Source organism: Asterias rubens, chromosome 21 (genome assembly GCF_902459465.1).
Source record: "Asterias rubens chromosome 21, eAstRub1.3, whole genome shotgun sequence".
Lineage (NCBI taxonomy): Eukaryota > Metazoa > Echinodermata > Asteroidea > Forcipulatida > Asteriidae > Asterias > Asterias rubens.
This window is the reverse complement of record NC_047082.1, coordinates 7,195,059-7,221,465: the sequence shown is the minus strand read 5'-3', so window position 1 is coordinate 7,221,465 and position 26,407 is coordinate 7,195,059. Positions and strand designations below refer to the sequence as shown.

At 39.8% G+C, this 26,407-nt stretch overlaps 1 protein-coding gene across 2 annotated transcripts in view; it reads right to left on the bottom strand.

Moving 5' to 3' along the window:
• Positions 1–26,407, bottom strand: part of LOC117304324 (transcription factor AP-2-epsilon-like) — a 92,865-nt gene that overhangs the window by 52,967 nt on the left and 13,491 nt on the right. The window contains exons 3-4 of one of the 2 annotated variants that reach the window (XM_033788705.1): positions 15,485–15,556; positions 9,804–9,867 (exon numbers count right to left, since the gene is read on the bottom strand). In XM_033788705.1, the coding sequence (XP_033644596.1) occupies positions 9,804–9,867; positions 15,485–15,556 (136 nt within the window). The remainder of the gene's footprint in view (positions 1–9,803; positions 9,868–15,484; positions 15,557–26,407) is intronic. The other variant, XM_033788706.1, reaches the window with a different exon arrangement.

Below are 26,407 nucleotides of genomic sequence, written 5' to 3'. Positions count from 1 at the left end.
TTAATTCCTGTTTCTCGCAATTAAATAGAAATGTGTTATATTGGCATTAATTAAATTCGAAACGATACACGAGCTGTACCCAAACATAGCATCCCCCTTTCCCAGCTACAATCTCGTGAACATACATTTAATACAAACAAAGTTTCTTCCACTTAAACTACGACGTGGATATTATTCTATCCCTGTGACAAAAACAGTGTCTTGATAAAGTGTACGGACCCCTGTTTGTGTACCAGGCTCCATTCACTCCTCATTATCAACTAGATTATAATAATTATGTATTTGTATACATACGTATAAAACGTGCGCGGAACACTAGGATGGGGCATCGCATGTCTTGAGCGTACAGTGATTGGAGAGTGGGACAATACATAGCGTACAATAACGCCCACAATGCACAGACAAAAACTATTCTTCTTCCACCGCTATGGCCTTATTTGTACTGATATCGTATTCATCAATGTGGACTTTTCTCTGCCTGCAAATTTGTAACACATCTCCGACTGCTAAACAAACAGTTAATATTAAGTCTGTTTATTATTACTGAGTTTTCCAGCGAGAACTTTCTCCATCATTATAAGTATAGCAATTCTGGGGGTTTAAAACACCGGTGTCCGGACGGGGGAATATAGCTGATGGGATAGAGTGGGTCTACCCCCATTGATGTTTAAGTACAGTGGCACTCTAAGCGCTAAAGTTTATTGGCCTACTGACCTATATCCAGATGGAACTGCGGATGCGCAAAAAGCGCCACAAAAACCCCAACCAAAAACAGAAAGAGAAGACGAGTATCTTACGTTGCTGAGATATCTTTAATGGGTTTGTAAAGGAAGTCAAGTGAGGGCGCTTTTTACACTGAACAGCACAACAATGTGCCTCGAGGAAACACACACTATGCTGGTGTCTGAATTATTATCGACAGTAGATGCTACTGGAAAAGTCTTACAGGAATGTGACAGGAGTCATGACCAATGGATTGTTGGATTGATATCATAGTACAAAACGGCACACTGTTGTGTCTCACACGTTTAGAAAACTGGGGACCCCTTGGATAGCCTGGACTTCCACACTAAAGCTCGCTCTGTCCTGTGCATGTCAATGACTGAACAAATCGCCCAGGCTAGGGCCAGTGAGTCAGATGACTAATGAGCAACGATATCGCGCCAATGCAGTGATCAATTTCAATAACTTTATTTGGGAAGGGGGAAAATGCAAATTTTGCTAAAAATGTGCTGAGGTTTGGTTGGCAACATTGTGAATTTGCCCATGGCCAGAAAAATTCATATTTTTGGTGCACTATTATGTAGTCTTCAATCAAACAACGACTTCTATTTGTCTAGTACCCTGGTCGTATAGCGTCGCAATCATGAATGGTGATTCTTTTATTTTAAAAAGAGACCCGACTACTTTTGGTAATAAAAAAAATAAAACAAATATTGACAATTTGAGGAAAGGCCAACCTTTTGTGATTGGACATCTTCTCGAATGGTCTATTGTCGTTATTGTTAGTGAGGACCGTCTCAGATAGAATTGATATTTTCAACAAAACAGTATCATAGGATTTGCTATAGGTTGAGATTGCCGTTCAAACACGAGTGTCTATTCTAACAACATAGGAACTGACGCCTGTCATGAAATGTGTGCTTTAAGCCGAGGTTTCACTTAACGGTTTATACGAAGGATGTGCCTTGACGCCCATCACGGGGAGAGACTTGTGCTGGTTGCCCGCCCGATGTACTTCCTCCCGTGTTCACGTGAGGCGGCGTAGCGCGGCGTAGCGCGGCTCATGGCGCATGGGAGAAAGGCTCGCATTTCCCCCGTGGTTGCCGAGAGAGAGACGGTCTTACATACAAGGCGGAAGGAAAGGATTGGCTCTCTACCCTAGACGGAGTTGGCTGGTTGACAGTGAGTGGTCTAACATCCCATGGTCACAAGCATCTAAGCTCTAGCGTGTAAATAAATAAACCAGTTTGTCCTTACACTTTCAGACATGGTACATGTTCAGAGAATTGTCCTTTTTAAGGGATGTTAACATCCAAGGTTTGACAGAAGGAAATAGCTACACGTCTTTAACAGTTTGTTACATCGGGCTCCATGGTAACGTCATTTTGAATAATTGATGTATCCTAACCAACCAATATAAGAACATAATATGGAGTTGAAGCATGTACTATACTTAATTACAATGACAAAAACTGCCATGGATGAGGTAATTTTTTCACATTTTTTAAGTGAAAGGGACAAAATAGTATGTTGCCTGATAATTGGGAAGGCGAGATTTTTATGTAAACACAAACAAAGCGGATTTGTTTTGTACCAATGTGCCGTGGTTGAAAATGAAAGCGTTCATTTCCAGTTATATATTTGCATAACCCACTTTTTATGAAATGTTCATCAAGAAGTAAAATGATCAACGAAACTCTGATGTACTCTTCACTTTGGGTCCAGATCATATTTTTATTTACCCCCTTGGTTTAAAAAAAGAAGGCATTTGGTCAGTGCGAAACGCAAATCTAATATTTCGGTTCACGGTGTCTTTTTGTCTGTAAAATATGAGTCAACCATTTTTGAATTGCACTTTGATCTCTTACAGTCTTTTGTTGTATAGCCACTGTGAAACGAACAGTGCCTTTGTTCAATGACTAAACGAATCATGATGTAGAACTAAAAGGCGGCTATTGTTCGGGTTGCAGTTATGTGATGAAACATTCTAAAGATTATGTGGTTTTTACCCGACGTGTATTCTCAACTCAAACACGAATGAATGACACGATGTCTAATGTTAATATGACACAAGCTTCACGAATGAATGACACGATGTCTAATGTTAATATGACACAAGCTTCACGATTATCGACATGGCCACAATACTTCATTTTTAACTGAATGTTTTCAACAATGTTGTTTTCAACAATGTTCTGAAGAAGAAAACAAAATGGTCCTAAAATAATTTCAATCAGAATTATATTTTTGTGCTAAGTAAACAAAACACCAAAAGACCGAGGTCATGGCATTCATCATCACATCATCCGGACATAAGGGGGGGGGGCCTAGAAGCAGCAAAAGGCGGCCTGCCAAGTCGACATGTGTCCGCCAACTCGACCGTAAAATCTCTCCTGAAAAGCCCCGGCAAATTTCTCCACACAACTCACTGCCTTTCTTATATCTTAGCGCACTACGAGCTCAAACATCCTTTCGGGCCGCCGAGCGAATGGAAAGGGGGGGGGGAGTACAACTATAACCCTGTTTTTGCTCTTGTCCCCGCGTCTCCGGACCGCGATTTCTGGAGCGTATAATTTGTGAAAGAACGCTTCACACATTTGTTCTGGTTAAGCGAGAGGCATATGTTATGTAGTCCCGGCTACGTCTATCTTAATTACGAGGGAAACGCGGGCGATGAACCCCCGATAGAATTTTTCCCCCAGAAATCCAAACAAGATGAAGTGTATTTCCGAGGAGTGCCATAAATATAAAATGTGTTAAATTGTCATGGCAGTGCACAATATCTTAACACATTACTCACAGATATTCTTCACACCGTGAACACACCCCTAGAAATGCTGCAGAAATGACCGACACATTTCTACAGGAATCTCGTCACTTGGAGTGCTAAAAGGCAACTGCATTTCCCACGATGTGTTGTAATTATTGTGTATTCTCCACAGTGCACTGTGTCAAGTCTTTGACGGTTGTTTCCGCTAATTTTAGACCAGCGGAAAAGAGTCCCACCACACGCGTTTTTTTATGTAAGAAAAAAAACGCGGTAAGAGTTAATACGGTTAAAACAACAAGGAGGTTGGACACACTATCTTGAGAAGATAAGTTTGGGCGGTGTCGTATGGTACGCCACGTGTGTCAAAATGCCACATATGGTTCCTTATCAAGAAATGCCGGTGCGCGGATTGATCATTGAAGTGTGTGATCAAACCGAAACAAACGGATCTAATGTCAGGTTTGGAATGTCAAGAATCCTCGTGCAATCTCGTCACTACAAGGTGAGAGCTGACATTGACTAGTTAGATTTGGCAAGAAACTACATTTTATTCTAGTTTCACTAATCAGTAGAAGGATACTGCATTGAAAGGTTCATATTGTCGATGTAGCAATTCATTATGTAATCAAATCAGTTATTACATTATAAAACAATATGATAATATACACAGAATGTGCTATTGTACGAGAGCATTTCAATGAATTTTAAGAAAACAATGACATGATATACATCAGATCTTAATGTAAGAGACTGCACTGCCTTCAATATGCTGTGAGCATACTTGAACCTTTTCAGCTATTATACTTTATAAGTCTTAAGTTTATGTGGAAATGGAACAACATGAACAATTTCCCACCTGACCATTATTTTGCCTGCCCGAAATGACTTGGAATGTACTAGGTCGCTCTATGTGCTCTATAGAGGAGGCACAGTGCCAATGTGAGTGATATCAATCTTCATGTGAGAAACACACATAGCGAATTCAATGATACCCACAGTGCGTTCTCATCTTGACTAGTTTACCTATTCTCATAATACTACCCATCTTAAAGATTGCTATAGAGCCAGCTATAAGTGAGTGACCGGCGACTTTGCATCCCTCGTTCCTATCGAAAATCAACCGAAGACATCGATAGCACCCCAATAGTCACAGATCATCACTATCTCACTGTTTGTCTTCTCCTCAGTCAAGCAAAGCCCATATTGCTCTTTTCCTTCTTGTAATGATTACCCGCGGTATAGAGTCACCATTGATGATCTGGAGATATCAACTCCTTACCATAAGAGCTCCGCTACGAAACAGTAGAGCTTCCAAGATCGCTATCGTCGCCATTTTCGCGCGCTTTTCTAATAACGCGGGAAAGTAAGATGCAGATCAATTATGACTCTGGTCTTTGATTGAGAATGTTGTAGTGGAGGGGACCAACTTGGAGTGTCCCTAGAGACTTAAGACATTCCCTTATATAGCGCTTAGATAAGGTGGCTTCTATAAGGTACCCAAATGAAAATAGAGTTAGTCTTATCGGTGTAAGTGACGGCTCCTCTTGCCTTGGAATAATACTCGACACGCAAGAAAAACAACAGAATAATGTGGTGTCTTGCACATCATTTGGATAGAAAATGGAACTTCACACGAAGCTATAGTGGCAAGCTACTTGTGTTATAATGCCATGTAGAGTTTTATCAGCCACATTGATATTATAGTCAATGACAAGGGGGTACTTTTCAAGCACTGTGAAATCATATTCACTATTTTGAAGCATACTTCGATCAGCATAATCGAAAGTGTGGAATGAGTTTTTTTTTGTCCGAGTTAGACGTTGACTTAATACGATTCGGTTACTTTTTAAATATAGCCATGCACTGAAAATGATTGCAACAGAAATATGAGAATTGTTATTTCATTTGTTCGGCTGAATTGGGTACAGCTCTGTAGAAAATCAAAAATGGTTTGAAAAGCCCAACCATTCCCCCTGAATGGGGTCAGGTGGGCTTAACCTTATTGGTCCCAGAGGTCACACTTTGTGCATGTGTTACTGTGCTAATAGTATAGACGATATTGAATAAGAAAAGAATGACACATACAAGATTGGAGGCCGACACCAAGAGTACGTGAGTTTACACACTACGGCTTCAATTACGTATAGGCGCAATGGTTTGAAAATACCTGACCACTAATCCAGCGCATTGCTCTATTCTCAATCATACCTGCCTAATTTGAAGGGATTATATTTCACCTCCACCTGATATTATTAGTGGCATTTTCTTTCCAGGAGTAAAGAAACACGTCCGAGAAATTGAAGCTCCCCCCCGTTCCAAAGGATTCCGTACAAACGGAATAATCAACTTTATATTTTGATTCCCCGCGCCAACACAAAACCGTAATCAAACACATGAGGTGAATTGATGAGACGCATACGGCGAATGAAATCAAAGGTACCCAATGAAAGGGGGTTGTTAAGAAGATGCTGCGTGCAATAACATCTATAGTCTACTAATATTATGACTGTATGCTTCCACAACAAAAGCGAATTGTAGGTTGGCTAATGCCATCGTAGGAACTCGCAAGCAAGCGACCTAAATAAGCTAAATTTACAGAGCTATGTGGCTGGATATGACGGGGGAAGCACAATTTAAGTCCAGTCTACTGTTGTATGTTGTTATACCTACAGGTAAACTATGCACATTAGATCACACGTCCCTTTTTTGCAGGCACAACTTACGAATTGTCCACAGTTTTTATTATTTTTGAGTATAATAATATACAGACTCTGTTTTTTAGTTAAGCCCCCAATACAGGGCACGCATTGATCAACCACTATTTCCAGACAATGTGTTTCAGTCAAGGAAGGCTGTTAAAAAGAGAGGGGAAATAATGACAAGCACTTCCCCTTTATCACACTTGCCATGTATGCGTTTGTGGGGGAACTACTACGCCATTTATCGCATTGTCAACGCTTAATATTAAATACATGTATATTTAAAAAAAAAATCGTAAAATCAGCCAGGAAAATATTGAAGAGAATCATCGAAGCGATAAGGCAATGGACAGGTGATCATTCTTCAGCTACCTGGACCCAGGGTTAGTAACAATAGAAGCAATGGACCAGACTCCAAAACAAGCAGGTCAGATCAGGACGTTGGCACCCTGACAAGTCCATAGACCTAGATAGGGTTTTGTTCTGGTGAATTGAGTTGAGAGTAATAACACACATATGACTAGGCAGGGCTTAATAACCAAGTAGGTGGTAACTGGAATTGTGACTTCCACAAATCTATTATAACCATCATCGAGTTAAGAGTATACCATACGATTATGCATATCGGTATTTTAGTCTTTTTAATTTTTAGGAGTTGTGAATTTACTTCTGCTTTTCAATCTTATTCTGGGCCTTTGGTCACATTTCTTAAGCAGGGCTAATCCATGTGTATGCTGGAAACACACGCCCCAAATAATTTGAAGGATGTTTGTATGTTTGTTTGTTTGTTTGTTTGTTTGTTCGTTTGTTTTTTTTGTTTGTTTGTTGGGAAAGAGACCCTAACGAGGCCGAGCTGCAACGAAGAGCATGCAATGTGGGCTCTCCTGTCATGCAGACCCTCCAGGTCAAAGGTCAACCGATTTTCCTACTTTGAATCGAGATCAAAAATAAAAGTCATTCATGAGGAAGTGTTTTGAACAGCGAATCACATATACAACAAATAATAGCCATGTTTCGTTTACATCTAAAACTGATGTCTCTCCCCTCAATGTTTTTGTTAAATTGAGCAGATATGTTTTTTCCCCTCCAAAACCAGCGGTTGTTTACAATTCATAGGATTGAAATCTAACAAACCTATTGGAACTATATTTGTCCATCTCCCCCACACATCATGAACCATACCATAGAGTGTATGTAAACACTTACACAGGTAATCTTTTTACAGCAATCGAAACGGAGTATCTCATTATTTTTCCCCGATTGTAATATCTAGGTCCACTTAAATGTCTGTTGGCATCAATGCTACATTACAAACAAGGGAACCGTTCCAACCAAACCACTTCGTCTCTTTTGGTTTGTTTTGTTAAAAACAGATAAAAAGAGCAACTGCTAATGAACAGGAGTGACCTGTAAAGTACATCTATATAGTTTGTTTCTGTCATCGCAAAGAGCAGCATTTTACAGCCAGCGTGCAGTTCACGGTTAGCATTGAGGAAGCTTGAAAGCTCCTAGCCAGGCAGGCAGGAATTGGCCGACCAAGCATGGCTGGCAGCAAGCATACAAGAAGATTAATTTAATTCAACATAGCACCGAGTCAGGCGAGTCAGGAGAGTACATGTCATTACCTTACATATTGGAGAAAGCGCTTTTAAATAATTAACGTTCTGTGCTTTCCAATTTACGCCTCGGCCCGTATAGATCTATATACACACACATTATATTTATACATATACGACGGTGTAGTTGAAGGGGGGGGGGGGTAGTAAATATAAAAGACGGTGAGGACCCAATAATAGGGAAGACCAATTATGAATTTATCTTAATATTCACCTGGGATAAAGAAGAGAGATTTTTGTGCTGAGTATTAAATCACAGAATCAGTGAGCGTTAAATGCAATGACGAGGGATAAACAGTAAGGTAGGAATATGATTCACGTCAACTAAATAAGAATTTCTCTGTCTTGATATTTAATATTCAGGGCAATAATTGTATGAAATTATATCTAAAACATAACTGGATGGAGTGGTTTGAGAGGGATTTATTTATTTGTTTATTTATAATTTACAATAATAATAACCCTACGCAGATTTAACTCACATTGTTGTTAGATTTAAATACTTTTTGGGGAAAACTTCAATAATTTTTGGTAGAAATATATTTTAATTTGGTGCACAATTAAGACTTATACTGGTGAGCATATAAATAGACCGTCATGTGTAAAACATCGCCACTTACAATTAGCGCGAGCATAGATGCATTGAATTATAACTATTTGTGTTTTTCACAAAACAAAAATACACATTGAAATCCTGGATTGCCATATCAGTTGACCTTTGACCCGACACGTCATATTCACCAACCGATTTTCAATGACTTGAATACCCGTTTCTTCTACTAGTATTTATGTCGAAATTCCCCACTCAGTCTTTCCAAAACCATTTAACCAAAGAATTCAAGCCTGTCTGTATTGGACTTGAGCCGTCCTTTGCGAGGTTTATCGCTTGAAACTTAAATGATTTACGTTCGTTGCAGACTAAGAGAATGAGGAAGGATAGAGAGATGCAAACAGTCTCCATCTATGTAGATACTTTCTGGTCATTGGACTACACAGCTTGCCGCGTTGCAATCAGTCGTGACAGTTCCCTGGTCGACAATTAGGAAAATCATCTTTGATAAAACGATGCGTCTATCTTGGCCGCTTTACGCTTTAAATCAAGCGGATCTCGGGCTTGCATTGAACACGACACTATACTCCGTGGCTTGGAGTCCGGAGCTAGCTCCCCCGTTCACTAGCTCGGTTCATTTCCCGGTGCACTTGCCTTTCATTTTCATTTGCAGTATAAACAACCTAATCCCCCTAAATGAACCCTGCACGTCTGGTCATGAAACCAGAGATGGGGGCCAATTTAAGGACAGTTGCACAATCAAATCCTCCACTAGTTTCCAGGTTTGTGTGAAATTAGGCAAAGGCCTTCGATCTTTGAATCCTTCTTAACTACAAAGATTTTACAGAAGAAGAAACAATTGTAAAGTGTTGGTGAGTTCTGACCTCCAATACCTCAACATCTGCAATATACAAATCAATATCAAACCAGAAGAGTCTTTACTTCAACATGACACTGATTGCCAAAGATCCACATTGACAAGAGACTTTCCTCAAATGATCATCCAACAAGAAACAAAAACTCACCTCGCTTAAGATACTGCTGCTATTAAAGGTAGCGCTACTTCACGTATCTGTTTGGACGAGGACATTTTATTCACAACCACCCATGGACCGATTCAAAACGAGAATATCCATACAAACTGAGTGTTGATTAAGAAAACATCCCATAGCAAGATACATAGTTTGGTTTGGTAGTGGTACCCTTTCTTTTAATTGTAATATTTTTACGATTTCCTCTACTGAGCTGTGTACGAATCATATATACAAGAAGTCCAGGTTTATTTTTAAACATGTAATGTCACAGATACTACGGTATATACTGAAGAAACAAAGACGAAAACAAATTACGACTGATGAAGCCCTACCAGTATTCTTACTGAACAAATTTTCCTCTGAATTCGACTGATAGATCCTCAAAAATGCAAACAAAAAATAAGCCCTTACCTTTTCTGATAACTGATGAATGGTGGTCCCCGTGTATATAACTAGATGCGTCATCGTGTGCGCCCTTTACAAAAAGAAAAATAAATAGCAGAAAAATACATCAACTTTAAAAATATTCAATGTAAATTTATCTTTAATTCCACACGACCAATTTAGTAATACAAAAATTAAAACCATGAGCAAATCATCAAAAAGCCATTCAATAATGATCCATGTCGGGTTTCTTGTCTTTTTAAAGCCACTCTTCACAGTAAGCGAATAGGGCCAGACTAACTTCCAACTTGAAAATTGTCTCGTGGAGCAGTAGCGAACGAAAAACAAAATGGCCGCGCCCAGTTGTCTATGTAAGTAACGTTCAATAACACAATGTCTACCCTCATCACTGCCTCTCTGAATATTTCTTCGAAATGATTTTACCCACATCGTTCTCGGTATAAAAGTAAGTTTTCTTGAATTGCACTACTCTTATTATTACTCGTGCAAATCCACGACATACTCCATCAAAATGGCCGCCCAACTTGAGGTCAAGTTTACAATAAAACATGAAGCGAGAGAAGAAAAAGGTGACGACACATATCCTTCCCAGAAACCCCTGGGCTTAAAGATTTGGCTCAGTCGTCTTTTTTCTATGATCGAAATCGAACTAAGAAACAGCGTGAAAAGAGCCTGGCGTTACTCGATACCCAACCACTGAGTACAAGAGAGAAAAGCTCAAGGAAAATGTGGCTTGCCCAGAAGCATATTTCTGTCTTCGCCGCAATTTACGGACCAGGCGGTTCGAACTGAATACAAGCAATCATGGAGTAGAAAAGAAGGTCAAAGGTCGTCACCTCCAACTCGGTGACGTGCGATTTCTAGCCCAGCGTATAGGCTGATGGTGTTATAGATAGGTTAAACTGTGGTTTCTATGTATTATATACAACATTTACAAGATAGCCTGGGCATCTTGTCACTATAACTGCGTGCAAAGGAGCAGACTCCTCAACCTTAAAATATAAATCTGTATGTTAATTCAGTCTTTGGACTGCGATAAACAGATGTTTTTACAATAAACCAGTAATAATAAAATACAATAAAAAAAAACCAAGAAGTCATGGGGCTTGGATGAGAACGAGGTTGTAAATGAGTACACGTCGCCATTGCGTCACCGTTGAACGATAACCGGAATCCACCTGCGCGCATTTCTTTTTTAATTTAGATTTAAAAAAATACCAGCAAAACAGCACTATAGTGTGAACTATAAAGACGGTCTATAACCTGCAAGCTTGACTAAAACAAACCTCAACCTAACACAAACTAAACAATGCATCATATTACTCAAAACATACCGAGAAACTAATATAACTAGAAGACTGTAGTTGTTGTCAGCGTTCACACATAACTTCAAACTAACTTATGTTGGTTAAATTAACCTGTCATCGAAACACTCCTCATTACTTAAGTGTGTTTCGTAATGTTGTAACCCACCACAACAGTCTCGTACCAAACTTATTGTACGCGTAGCCTACATACTAAAACGTCCACATGACGGCGACTGGCAATTGATGTAGAAATGGCCCATAAACTGTGCAAGTCACAGACAGATTTACTGCAGTGTTTAATCCGGTCGTGTTGTTTTGACGAGATCAAATGAGTTACCATCAATCACTAGTGTATGCTAGGTCGCGTGGCTCACCTAGTCTCTTGTGAATTGGCCAATTGGAGTGACCGAATGAAAATATCTGAGTCATTGTTTTAATATGGTAACGTACGTACATCATGTACAATCTCTTTGAGTTTACAGATTTCACAACGAAAGTATGTAAAACCAAGTCATCTCTACCCCCCCCCCCCGAGTACAAATCTCCATCAGTTATTTGACCCAACGTTTCGTTGTCTCTTGTTTTTTTAATTTTTACTTTCAAGCATTTTGTCCAATACCAAGCCAGTTTCCACGCTTATAATCATTTATATAGATGTATGCTTTTTAGCACACCTTTTTTCAACTCAAGTCAAAGGTCAAAGATATTATTCTTGTGAGTGTTGGGTGATGGGACAGAGTGGTGAAAGAAATCTTGTTTCAATGCTCTGCACTAACACTCCAAATGTCAACAGCCGTGTCATTCTAAGGGTCTGTCATCACTGGATGGAGGAGGGAAACGAGGCAAAGACACTGAAGATAAAAACCCAAAATGGAAGCGGTAAGGAACGGCTGATCTAGGGCTCTGGACATCCTTCTGCAACGCTCACAGAAATCAAATAATTTAATTGTAATTGGCCCATTGGAATATTCAGGAGTAAAAATCGATGTAGAGTAGTTCTCCTCAGGATGCCTAGGTCCTCGAAAACACTTGGCTACAAAAGGGAGATACATTCCGGGACACAAAGAGGCGATTCGACCGCCTTGTACTGAACCCTGGTATGGGGGTACCTGGGATACCGTGCCTTTCACGGGCTTTGTTTTTCTGATTGCGGCAGGTCGATCAGGTATTTTGTCAGGCTTTTGGAGGAGAGGGGGCCAGCATCGAAAATCCATTTCGTACTTTTGTCTGCCTTTCGTAAAATCATGTCGCAAACATGACGCGAGGAATTCGCAGGATTTACCGGATCGATGTTCTTAAAACATAGCACTACAACACATCATGGTGTATTATTCGTTCATTCAACTCCAGGATGGCAGGCAAAATCCCGGGCACTCCGAGGCGTTTATGAAAAGAAAATATTTCAGGCTGTATTCTAATTTGTCATTGACACAGATATTAGCGTCCCATTTACGTTCCATTACGGCTGCTATTTAGACGTGGCAGGACTGTGCAATTAAAAAACCGTCCTCGTAGGACAGGTGGAAAAACAAGTGAACCCGTAGCAAAGCAGCGGTAAACAAACCGAGTTTTTAAAAAACATCGGATTGCTTTACAACTTTCCAAGATGCGGTAGTCATTTATAGGCCGAGCGACGAGCTGCGAGGTTGGGGCATACTCTGTCCCCAACAATAGGACCTCTGCCGTCGCACTGCTGTAAACAAGCCAATAATTGCAGAAAGATAATCTTATGCCGTCCAAATCAATTTGATTGAGATGGAACGAGGGGCATGCAGCAGACGTCGCATGGCCGCTGAAAACAAATAAGAGCCGCTGTCAATAGATGAGGCTCACCCTGTGTTTGATGCGTGGTTGTCTATTTGCAGGGTACCCCGTGGTGAGAGCATGGGTGGAGTACTGGTGGCCGTAATGATGGCGAAGTTTCACCAAGACTTTGTTGAATAGGATCTTTTTGTGCACATTTCTCTTCTATGGTTGTAGCTATCCCTTCTCAAGGACTCTTGCCTAGATGCGGGAAACCTCAGTCAAAAAGTCTAAACAGAAACCCCCTCTTTGACTCCAAACAAAAGCTGTACTGCCCATCTCTTTTTTTCACCGACGCTCAATACATTACAGAGTATAAAGACCCAAATGCAAACCACTAGTGGAACTGTACGTTATAAACAGTCTGCTCAAATACCCAACCACCACTATTTCAGAGACCATTAATGTGATACAAAATAGTTTTACGTCACTGCAGGAGGAAAGCCTCTTCACAAATTCTCCATCATTTGGTTTTTATTCACTCTATCCTGGGCTGTCTAGTGTCAATCAACCTGTGTGAACTTTCTTCTGTTCTGTCTCCCTCTTTGTTTTGTCTGGTTGCTTTTAGTCCAATTGGTTGTTTGCATTCCCACCTGTTGCCATACACCCATGTAAGGTGGCCTGTATGCCCATCTTCATTTCTATAATTTTCTGGTTTTAATTATTATAGCTTGCACTCTTGGTTTCTTTCTGAGAGCCGCATTTGCAGTACGAATATTCAACCCATTTAAACAAACTTTCTGGTCCATGTCTTCCAAGAAACTGATCAGCAAACCCCTTACTATTAATCATGAAACATTAGTTTATCAAGTAGACTCTCGTCAGAGAAACCTAAACAACTTAGAAAACAAAAATTAACAACAAAGTTTTGAAATGAAAGGAGATAAACTGAAGAGTATCGGGAAGATATTGTTGAAGGAGGAGCAGCTGAAGACGGTGAATCACGAAGCAAGGCTCGGGTTGTCTTGGAGGCTTCCGAGAGGATTATCAAGAAATCCATTACGGAAGGTATTAACATGGCGGTGACACTTAGCAAGACTTTGACATCCCACCCCCCCCCCCCTCCCCCTCTCTCTCTCTCTCTCTCTCTCTCTCTCTCTCTCTCTCTCTCTCTCTCTCTCTCTCTCTCTCTCTCTTCCTCACGTTCATTGCATCACAAGCTGAGAAATCACAAGCTGAGACAACAGAAACATAGGGGATGGACCTTGCTTCCATCCTGTGTCGTAGCAAGCTGTTGGTTACCACTATTAAACATGAGATTGTGGAAGACGCTGTATTTTCATGGACTATTTCTGCTCGATAGGTTTTTATTGTCCAAAGATTTTAACTTCGAGAAGACTCTGTTATATAGGGTCGAAACGTCAGACCAGGAACTATTTTTTCAAGATTGAAAAACAAAGGGCCAGACTTGTTTTTTCCCCGTCTCAGGTTTTCTGCACTTAAAATCAAAATTTCATTTTAAAACACACGATATATTGAGATAAATATAGCACATAGAAATGTCACATTGGAGGCTTCCTTATTTTGATGAGTTGTGGACAATAAGAGAACGTCCAGTAAATCCCCATGGGTGTCTGTTCTTTTGATTGATTGTCTTTCTGTGAATAGGGGGACCATACCAGACCAATCCCCCTAGTCTTCACGACTGATCGTCCCCCATTGTATCTTGAGACAGCTTGCTGCTTTCTCTCTATTTTGTGGGGGTTAGCCTCAGTCTGAGCCCGTTAAATGACACACTTTGTTAAACAGGGGCAACTCGCCGGAGTGGTTGGAAAGTGGCTTTGTGTTCAAAAAAAAGAAGGAAAAAAGGTTCCATTTTGTTGTGCGGCGCAAGAGTTCCTTTTTCTTTTCAAACTACCTTACTAAATGGCGTGCATAATTGGCTGTAGTAAATATAGGGATACAATAGAAGTATGCAACATTTTCAATAGGTGTTTTCTGCTGGCTTTGTGAGAACCAACCAGTCCGCATTGATTGATTGTACATTATATTTCATAACTTCTACGTTGACGTGCTGTGTGGCTTGTTTAGGGGGAGTCACCACTTTAATTTGTTCATTAGAATACAGTGGTATTTGACAGTTTCATGTACGATATCAGTAAATAGAACAATTTACACTGTAATGGAGTGTGAAATTTGTCTACAACAACAATAACTTCAGTTGCATCACTGCTCATCTTTCTATTGATACTTAACGAACAATATACATCTTAACCATCACGAATGATTTCAAAGTACCAGCTGTTGCAATGTTTACCCGACGTTGTGATATGTGTGTCTTCATCAGTCGCTGGACATACACTGCGATTCGCGATTGGCTCATATTAAAAAATTGCTATTATTTGCAATCTCGTTCACCCAAAACATAAACCCTTACACGAATGACTAGTTATGGCCAGGAGGCCTTAGTGGTATTTTGTTCACATTGTTGGCCTTGTTCGGGACTATAGCGCCCAATCGAGAATTTCACCTTACCATTTCAAACCGTCAACTTGGATCGAGTTGTAGTGAAAAAAAACGAGGCTCTGTTTTCTGACTGACGAAAAAAACAAGAAGAATATGAGATTATTGTCTAACCTTGAAAGGGTCGGAAGCCTCCATGTACCAAGGAACTGTTCTGATGACGTCAATACCGCATGCGTGGTTTCTCTGGGCATTGGAAATAAACAAAAAACGCGCCATCCAATTTACTTTGGGCTCAGAAATTGACAAATATAGAGAAGTAGACAAATAGTGAATTGAGATGGTTATGAATTCATGCTTGTTTTGGAGCCTCGTTGGTTTTAGTTTGACTGAAAAAAAAAAGTTTAAAAGAGGGGGAAAATATGCATTAACTCATTCAGAAAACCCCATTTGTTACTTTTCGTGCCACGGTTTACTTTCAATGGCTGGTAACGCCAGGGGAGCGTGACAAGTGTGATTTCACGCTAGGGGAGCGTGACAGTTGGTGTAGTTTCACGCTAGTATGATTTCACGCTAAGGGTGTGCATACAGATAGCAGAGTTTTAATTTTATCAATTTGAGGAAAGGAAAGACAAATTAGATTTGCATTAATTTCTTTGGCTTGAATAATTTATTTAAATATTTATTAATTTATTTGATTATTCGATTGCTTGCTTGTTTGTCTACTCAATCAATGTATGGCAAGTGTGAATTCACGCAAGGGCATTCAAACCTACACCACTGTTCCAAGTTGATTAAAGACCGACCTAAATCTCGATTGACTCTACGTTGTTGATTGACTTCTCACGAGATTTGATTGACACTGACAGCTATTTCTTAGTGGCAAATGATATTATCATCATTATCATTACCAACGTGACTTATTCCTAACCTGCAATCGGCACAATATTGCACCGAGGTGACGAGCTTGAACTCAGGGTTATTTATGACCGTCTCACCGACCGGAACATGTCTATAAACAACCACATCGCACTAACCTTTCATCAACTGGTCGTACCATTTACTATAACATCATCAACAATTTTCTTTTCAACGTATCAGAATAAATCGTTTAATATTTTCCTTTGGAGTCTTCCGGGTCGCGATCGAATAAGAAGGAAAAAGTCGACAATATTTACTGCTTTGGATTGTCAATAATAAATGTGAACACGTGCGGGGCTTTCTGTGAAATCCCTAAGGAAGTTGTGTCCCCAATAGACACTGTGATTTCCAGTGTGCTTTTCAACTGTAGACAGATTGGTGTCATACTAGTCTTCCTCTATGATGACTCTATTGATGATTTCATCTTAGATCCACAAAAAACCTTTACAACCTCCCGCAAAACACATAACAGATGCCTACATTACACTTGTAGGCTGACTAATCCTTTCTAGGATACGGAAAACAATCCTTTCTAGGATACGGAAAACAATCCTTTCTAGGATACGGAAAACAATCCTTTCTAGGATACGGAAAACAATCTTTTCTAGGATACGGAAAACAATCCTTTCTAGGATACGGAAAACAATCCTTTCTAGGATACGGAAAACAATCCTTTCTAGGATACGGAAAACAATCCTTTCTAGGATGCGGAAAACAATCCTTTCTAGGATACGGAAAACAGTATGTACAATGTACCTAAATACTATGGTACGTCAGCAACAAAGCCCTGCAGTAGAACAAAAAAAAATCAATTCGACATTAAAAAAAAAAAATTTTGCCGGTAAATTACAAATCACACCTACACAGTGAGGACTTGAAATGGTATCAATACTTGTTATCTGACATCACAATAAATACAACACATACTGTAATTGACAGATCTTTTTTTTATGACCATTTTCTACACAAACGCTTATGATCAAAGCCCCATCCAAACGTGCACACGCCGATAATTTGGCTGAACACTAGAACCTCCATACTGGAATGTACCGTAGCCCCACCGAGGAAAGGCACATCAATCAAGGTGCTTGGTTTAAGGCAACTCTCGATGATTTACGACGAGGCTTAAGGGCCACAATTCCGTTGTCCTGAAGGGAGCCAACAATTTTAGACCGATGAAAGATGGGTTTGGATCTTTACTCTATAGACCTTTTTTTATTTAAGAATATGGATCAAATGACAGGGGGGGGGGGGTGGTGAGGATAAGACATTCAGTACAGGAGAGTTGAGACTGGAACAAGCTTGAAGAGTATTCTTAATATACATTAGGAAGATATGCTAATTAAGGAACGTAACATGAATGTGGGCAAGATGAGAAGTCATGTCACATACTCACCGAGTATGCGATGACGTCCTTCAAAGAACACTGACAATCATGAGGAATGCGCATGCACACTGACCTGCGACTTGTAGGCCTAATCATAATATGTCGCGAACGGCAGTTTGCGGAGCATGTTTATCTAAAGATGCATGTATTTAGTTGAATTTATGTTCACTTGAGACAGTTCAATTGTTTTCCTGCATCAGTTTATTTTTTTTTGGCATAATGAGTTTAAAATGTGACTTGTCTAAATGCGCATGATCAATGACCTCTCCTTTTTTTCATGAAACGTAATGACCTGGGTCTATTGTTACTGGCCCACAATGTATTATTTTGTAAGCCTTCCTTTTTTTAAATGAGTCGTCCCCCTTTGACATTCGCTATCACCTGTCACCACTAGCAAGTGTGCCTAGGCATAGGCAGGTAGAAAGGGATTACGGTTAACATATCTCACCTGAAAACAATTTTACATGGACGGTTTTTTTTGACGCCCGAGTAGATCCATCTCTGTCAGAGCACAGAGACAATGAGTATTTCCCTTTCCAACTCCCCCACCTGTGGATGGTTTCTTTCTGAGTCACAATTTTCAATTTCCTTCGTCAAAACTTCCTCTCAAAACCAGAAGGAGAAAGTCCACTGGGGGAAAGTTGCACTTCAGAGTTATTTTGAACTTCGGGTTTACTTGTCTCGTTTATAAGGCCTAATTCGTGTTTGTCGGTTAAGGTTGAGTGATGTTATAAAGTGAGGGATTGATGAATATAGCGGCATTTGTTTACAACGATTCAAGTTCCAAATATGCTTATTGTGGGGTGCTCTTCAACCAGTCTTGGAAAAGAGATACAAAAACAGTTATCCTTTGTCATGCAATGTGAATTAGAACTATCTTTACCACTGTACTGTGTAAGTTGGGAACCAGATAGTGATAATGAGAGCCATAGTGTTTTGGAAGCAATGCCATTGATACACATTGTAATGACATCGTCGTTATAACACGCCATAACAAAATGATCTTTGTGTTTAAGGATTAAGTTGGTTCTCTTAAAGCGTTTGTTAGTCTGTGTTATAAACTAACCATAGTGAATTATGATATTTAGACATGGGTTTCGTTGACAGAGAATGACCTACGCCCTGGATGTCCCAATAATGAATGCCGTTGACTTTGCGTCCCAGTGTTGTCCAAACTTCCACCCTGCAGTGATCAGGAGCTCCAGGCCCAGCATGGGACGATGATGCCCCGGGCAGATCGATCTGTGAGTCGTGGGGGAATCCACCAACCTAACATTTCACTTTGAGAAATATTGGTCCTTATCTAGCCAGACGACGACAGGATAAAACTCCACCAAATTTTCATCAACGTGGCTAGAGTTTCCTCCATTGGGGAACTGAAAGGCCAGGAGGCGGCCATCTTGTCTGTGCAGAGACGACATATCCTAGCATAGCAACGGTCATTGGACTGTTCGATGGCGCCGTTTTGATCTATGCCCATAAAACGCTCACTTAGTTATGACGTTATACTATGTAATAAAGGTGCAAATTCGCAGTGACATTGGGCTGCATTTACGAGGAGTGTGCGTGATGTCAATACCGAACTAGTAATAGAGGCCTACTTCCAGAGTGGCAGGGCGACAAGAGGAAATCGTGCATGCGTTTTTGTTCTCTAATCATTACAATTTGATTTATTATGCTCGGCCAACTTGTTCATCTTGACGATTTGAATTCTTTGTTTGAGATGACAATATATACATGAGCAGGCTATCTGAAGACCATCGCATAATAAAGAAACAAAAATATCTGCACATGTTGTGATGTTTTCTTTGGCGCCAATTGTTCACGCAGGAACAACATGCTGAAATTATAAACGGGTTACAAAGCAGTGAAAGACCCGCCGTAATATGGTAATAAACACCCGGCTTCCTGCGACCATGAGACCTGCTTCAATTTGACGTTCAATAATAAACACTTCTAATCTGATTTTACAAATTTGTGTCCCTCCCCTTCTTGATTTTCGTTCTGTGCCCCAAATTTATTGGAATGTGATCTGGGATAACATCTGCCTTTAATATAGTGGGGTCCCCGTAAAATCAACTCAGTGCGGGGCTTTATGCCACTGTGTCCCCACAGACGGCTACAAAAATCGAAGTTAAAATCATCTTTCCGGCTGGAAATCAAGCAGTCATGAATCCGGCTAAATTTGTCTTTAAAAAAAATAGGAAAGGATCGGACTACCGATAAAAATCGAAGGGCTTTTATGCTGCGATCTTGACAATAAGTATGGATCTACGAGCCGTAAACACTCACGAGTAGAGAACTAAATATGACGCATGGGAATTGGCAAAAACAAACGGGGGACAATAATTAACACAACTCAGAGATTTCGGAGAATTGGGCTTTGATTAAATTCAAATTGAGAATATCTGTTTAGTTTTCTTCCTTTCTGCTTCTTCATTCCCTCAAAGTTATATTTTACATACGGATCTATTTCTGAGCAAAGAGTAATGGATTATTACAATCGAACTTTTAGAAACGCGAATTTATTGACCTCAATAAATGTACATGGAAACCAACTTTACTGTGCTTTTTGATGCACTTGTTTTTGCTGAGGTCAATAACATAATAAAATAATTAATTATAATTTTATATTTTTCCCATTTCACGTTTTGTGTAGGATTTGAAAAGATGATGATCTAATTCAAATAAAAAGGAGTTGCATTAAATCCAGTTGCTGCTCGGATTCACTGAGTGAAAATGGGTCGAATATTTGAAGGCGGAACGGCAGAGTGTGTTATATCAAGTAAGATTATGGGCTTGGGGGCTGGGAGCCCATCCGGTCTATGTATGGCGGGAACAGCTACGCGCTCAAAAAAAATATAATAATAACTGGAAATAAAACAAACGCAGGACAGCCCACACTTGGCAGATGGGAAGTTACTTCGATATCAGTAGCGCAAAAAGCTTTACTCTGGAGCGTAATCTTGAATAATGCTGGCTTTTAAAATGCATGGTAGCGTGATGAGCAGTGCGTAGAAGACTCTCTGACAATCGCGGTGTGTGTGAGTAAAATCCCCACGAGATTCAAATGAAATCCGCAGTGAGAAAAAACAATTCCGGGGAACACTGACTTTGAAAACGCGTATAATGACTCATTAATCATAAAGTCAATGCATTATAGATTCTGGTTTGTTAATGTAGGGGGAATGGGGAGGGGTGAAAACTGGTGGACTTGGTTGAAGCGTCTCTGGTGACATTTAAATGCATAGACGGGGACTAGTTGCAATCAATCACAAATGGGGGAGTGGGGAATAGACGGTTACAAAGATGCAAATGCCGGCATGGAGAGAGAGAGTGGGGGATGTAGTAATTGGAATCATGAGATATGTTTTGGTAAGAACAGTCCATGTCACTACATGACGATGGGAGAATAGACGGCATAACATTATCAAAACAAAACCTTGTTTAAATCTGAAAGTCCACATCCAGTACCATAGTTAAAGAACAAAAATGCAAAACATCGCGGCCGAGTTCAGTCATCAAACAACAATTTGCATCATTCCCTTATTTAAAGCGATCTTGTTCAATTTACTTTTTTAATAGTAAACAAAATGTGTAATTCGTCCACAATAGCATGCGAATTTACTGGAAATTCAGCTTAGCATGTTTAACACTATTTGCTTTCTGGTTTAAAACCACACATTCCAACAAGTAAACGTACGACCTTCTTCATCTTCTCTTCTTGCCGACTTCACAAAAAGGACATTCAATTCAGCCCCAACGCGTCCCGCCAGACTCCCGAGGCCTGCCAGGGTAGTGACAGACGAAGATCCTTTCGAACCATCGGGGTTAAACCGGTAAATCTCCCCGTCCAACCTGCAGCACGACGCGCTGGTCAAAGACCTCTTTTATCCGGGTACGGGGGAAAGATTGCCGGTCACAAGCTGAGAGAGCGGGGCATCGGGTTGATCGGGGGCCTCTGTTCGGGGGCCCTCTGATCGGGGGCCCCGTCAGGTCCCATCAAGGCTCTTGTGTCCTCATACCGCGTAGGTGGCGTAATGAGTTTCACAGAACACTAGAGTTCACTTCAGGTTAACAATTTTCTAACAAGAAAAGTTCTTTATTCGTGAAAGTTTGAGATTGACTGTATGAATCTACTGTGCAACTTACTGTGTTGTCATTGTTCATTCTTTCGTATCTATCCACTCACTACGTTTGTACAAACCAAGTGATATCTTTCGGATTTCTTGTGGTTTGGTTTTTCTGCACTAAGTAGCCCTACAAATATAAACTTATTCACAGAGCATTCAAAATTCACATTGCCTTAAAATTACATTTATGCTGACATTATTGTTGTTGTACAAAATATGGAGAAATTCTCGCCAAACGAATCTTTTCAAAATGTCAAGAGACATTTTATGAGGAAGTCATAAAATGGCAAACTTGTAAGGGAACCCATTTCGTTGTATTTCGTTTTTCCATCACATACATTCTAATAACGGAGTCATAGGAAAGGCTCGTGTCCAAATGTACAAAATAAAAAATAGGTTTTTAAACATTAAATTAGTGTAACAATGTGGCAATGCAACCGACTGCGTCTCACGAAACGAAATGTTAACCAGCGTATAGGGTCAACATGTTAATAACATAATGATGCATTGAATGTAAGTAGAGCAACATCGACGGGATTATCCCACAGTTATGAATGGTCATAAGCATAACTTTAAAGATAAAAAACATGTTAAACTTTACTATAATAACCTATAACCAGGTGTACTTGAGAAAAGTAAGTGAGACATCATGCCTCGGCATAACTCATAAGATGCTCTAGAATAGTAAAGGTCGTAGGTTCGAATCCCACCCTAGTAATATTGATTCACTGGACTCGGGTATACAGTGAGTACACACATCAGTGTTAAAGGTAAAACCAATTCAACAACTTAGTGTAGTAGTCTCCCGACTAAAACAGACCAGCACTGAGGTTATGATAACCCAGTTGATAGAGTATAGTGGGTATACTGGGTGCAAGACTCAATCCCTCTGATGAGTAAACTATAACCCTTGATCAATCATACAAGGTCCATTCATAAGTCATTTATTTTCCCTTATCCCTAAAGGGTTACACTACATCCACGGACCTAATAGGTGAGAGGGGGGGGGCAATGAAGGGGGCAACCGCTTCTAGTACACTTTACATGACTTTGCCCCCAATTAGAACTGGGAAGTGTACTTCCATCATCGCTCTGTGATTTATTGTGAAAATAGTCTAGACATTTGTAGAATTAAACTAAAAACGCCTGTCACTGTACTCCGTTGATACCTTGTTTGATACCCATACTCCTCCCTGACACATTGCTATGGGTTAACGACCTGGGATGTGGTGGTCGCCTGTTTCAACAAGGTACTCTGTTGCAATTAATCATCTTAATACTGTCCAAACTTTCAAATCAAATCATTACGACAGCTCTTGTGACGACCACTGAAATGCTACTCCAACTATACCTGTCATACCTTTTACATATTTTCAAATGTGGAAAAGTGAAACACTGCCTCTGAATTCGTGTAGAAATTTACACTAAATCGTTTGACATTTGTTTGAAAGATTTTGTTCAGTGCATTGGCATTAGCAAATGGCCGTTTAACTCAGACGAAAACATTGAAGCCAATATAAATCAGGATCAGATCACGACGGCCATATTCCACAGGAAAGTACACACCACGCAATAATGTTATTTGTAAATGTCTTGAAGATGTCTCCATAATTTTGTCTTTGAGGCCAGTTAACTCAAAATGCTAAACCCACGTGCATGAATTGAAAATCAAGGCATCATACCACTGAGATTGCTTATCCGTATTGAAAGTAGGTCTAATCCATCTACCTCTGGACTAATAGACTTTCCTAATTTCCTTTCCCTTTACCACCTTTGGCTAAAACAGTCACAGATTCGACTCGACAAACTATTAGTATTAAACCAATTGGTTGCATTGATAAGAAGCCTTTTGCAGGTCTAATTAGTGGCCAGCAAAAGATGCTGGCAGTTGTCCAGACTTCCAGCTCTAAAACCCATTCCCCAATGTCTACCTAAACAAGTTGTCCTGTTAAGTTTGGTTAAATTCATCATTTTTGAACGTATTTGATACTTTATATAATACGGTCTCAATCTTCCTTTCAACCAACAAAACTAATCATATTTTGATTTTGCTCGTGAATTGCAAGATCTACCAAAGAAAGTTGTGTTGTAAGGAGCTCTAAGAGGTGAAAGTGCTGGACCGAATAAGAAAGTTAAAACCAAACTAAGGCAGCCACCAGAAAGGGCAAGTGATGCAAAATGTGCCTGGAGCACAGCTCTGAATCCTAGCGTTACTTCCCTTGCATATCGGACGTAAGAGAACTCAGCGATGAGTGAATTCTTCCTCGTGTTAGCCGCAAATTTGGCAAAGTTAAAGTTTATACATAGTTATTTTCTGACATAGTTTGTCATATCAGGCAGTGTTCATGCTCCATCACATAAGATATTAATGACTGATGTTCACATTTGGTGAAGTGTGTTTTCATTTTTGGTGATTCTCAGATTTAAAAATGACAAATGATGTCAACTCATACCGAGGCTGGATGGGACAAAATAGTCTTGCACCGTTGTAGGACAGATGTGATGGTAGCAAGGAATAATGACCTATTGATAGGTCACAATGAAACCCTTAACGTCACCCACTAACATAACTAGTGATCATATCTGAAGTTTCCTGACATGCCCTTGTGCCCGGTTTGTTCATGAGCATTTGTATCTGCCCAGATAGCTTAACCCGGTGGCAATAATTGTTAATACACACCATTTCATTTCAAACAGAATCCGTTCTTAAAATATAGTTTATAACTATCAACAGATGCATCTTACCAAAATAAGCTTTCACGGTCATTTACTCTATGACCCTATCTATAAACTAAAAAATACCAAAATATATGAAGGTATAACCCAAAATTTTCTAATGCTTTTGAATACAATTAGTGTTTGAAAGAACTCAACTATCACGATAAGACAGTCGATGTCAACGCATCTTCACACGTCTATAATTAACACATGCACCTGTTTGCTCGATTCTAAATTAGACTCAAAGGAGAGTTGTCAACAGATTGAGTTTCGGTAATGCTGTATTTAATGTTGAAGTAGGAAGCAAATACTTTGGGATTGACAGTAACTATATCGACACAGCCAGCACACCTTGTAAGCCTTGTTATACAAATCTAAATAATCGGTGTCCAATTATGAAATTGATTGAAACAACACCCACAATAATGTAAACTAATTAGTAACAAAGTCAATAACTCATTAACTCGAGAGTGACTTGTTGAAAAGATTGACATTAAACCCCAAAACAATTAAGACATGCTCTAAATAAAACACAGCGTGGGTTAAATCTGATATTTAAAACACATCTCTTAATAGTTCTTAACAACTACTAGCAATCGCTCTTAACGGGCAATCTCTTTATGGCTAGTCTCGTTTCAAGTTGTTAACACCTGACCCGCTCAACCTGCAATCTGTCTTATTACTCATTTATGACAGGTTGATTAGCTATTACTACTTTGCCACGCTTACTAATTGGACTTGTCATTTGTTTAAGACATTTTTTATTTTTTATAAAAGCGTGTGCAAGTATTCAACACTGATTAGTGAGTGTGGATGTTCAGATGACACAACTGTCAAAATGACACCTGGTTCACGGACACTTATTAATGAATATTACAGTTTATACAATTGCAACCGTGTGTAAATTAACTGAATTCGTAATAAATCATAAATGGCAGTAAGAAAAACGTAAAACTTTCACGAAGTGAGCAGCATGCTTGCATTTCAGAATTAACACGAATGATTATTATGTCTGATCTCATCCATTGGTTGAACTACTCCATTGTGCCATATTGGTAATGCTTTGGAGTTCAAACCTCTCGAGAATGTTATATGTGGACATGGGCGTCTATAGTGCTTTATAAAGTATGAACTCGGAAGTTAACTAACTTTTGAATACGAGTTTTGTTTAAAAGGTTGCACACTCAAATTCAGCATGGTGAACGTTACTTAATTATAAATGGATAATAGACCATGTTTACAGTCGCGGCTTCGACCTTTACACTTAACACCACCACCTTAGGTGAATATAAAGTACAAAGAGAAAAGCACCTAAAGTTGGAACCTATAGCTTTGGCCTCGCGTTGTAAAACATTCCCTTAAAAAAAAAACGTTAATTTTTTACAAACACAACCCGGGGTCTTTCTAAGAGCGACTAATATTGGATAACATTATAACTAAGATTGGGCCAGACGTGTACTGATTATAATGATGCTGGTTTCACACCAGTCCCTGCAGAGAACCCGCAGGGGTACCAACTAACAATGTCATTGGACGGTAGACAGTCTGCAAGATTAGTTCGCTGGTACCTTAATGATGTTATAAACAAAACATGTCCCAAGACCAAACATGAAACTAATAGAGCATAATTATCAACCCAGTAACTTGTACATGCATGTTGGATAATAGTATATCGCAGCACGATCTATAGGAGAGTGCCTAGTCTTGAATCGTAGTTCGCTGTATTGCAAGAAACATTGGTAGGATGTACATGTACATGTAGCAGCTGTATTGCAAGAAACTTTGGTAGGGTGTCATGTACATGTAGTATTCTAATGTGGTTAGTATCGTCACAGCATCCCGCTGCTGCAACCATGGTGGACTCGGCAGGCATACAGAGCTAATTGTGCCACTCGTTGGAAGGAAAAATAAGCCTCAAAACTTCAATCCATCTTAGTC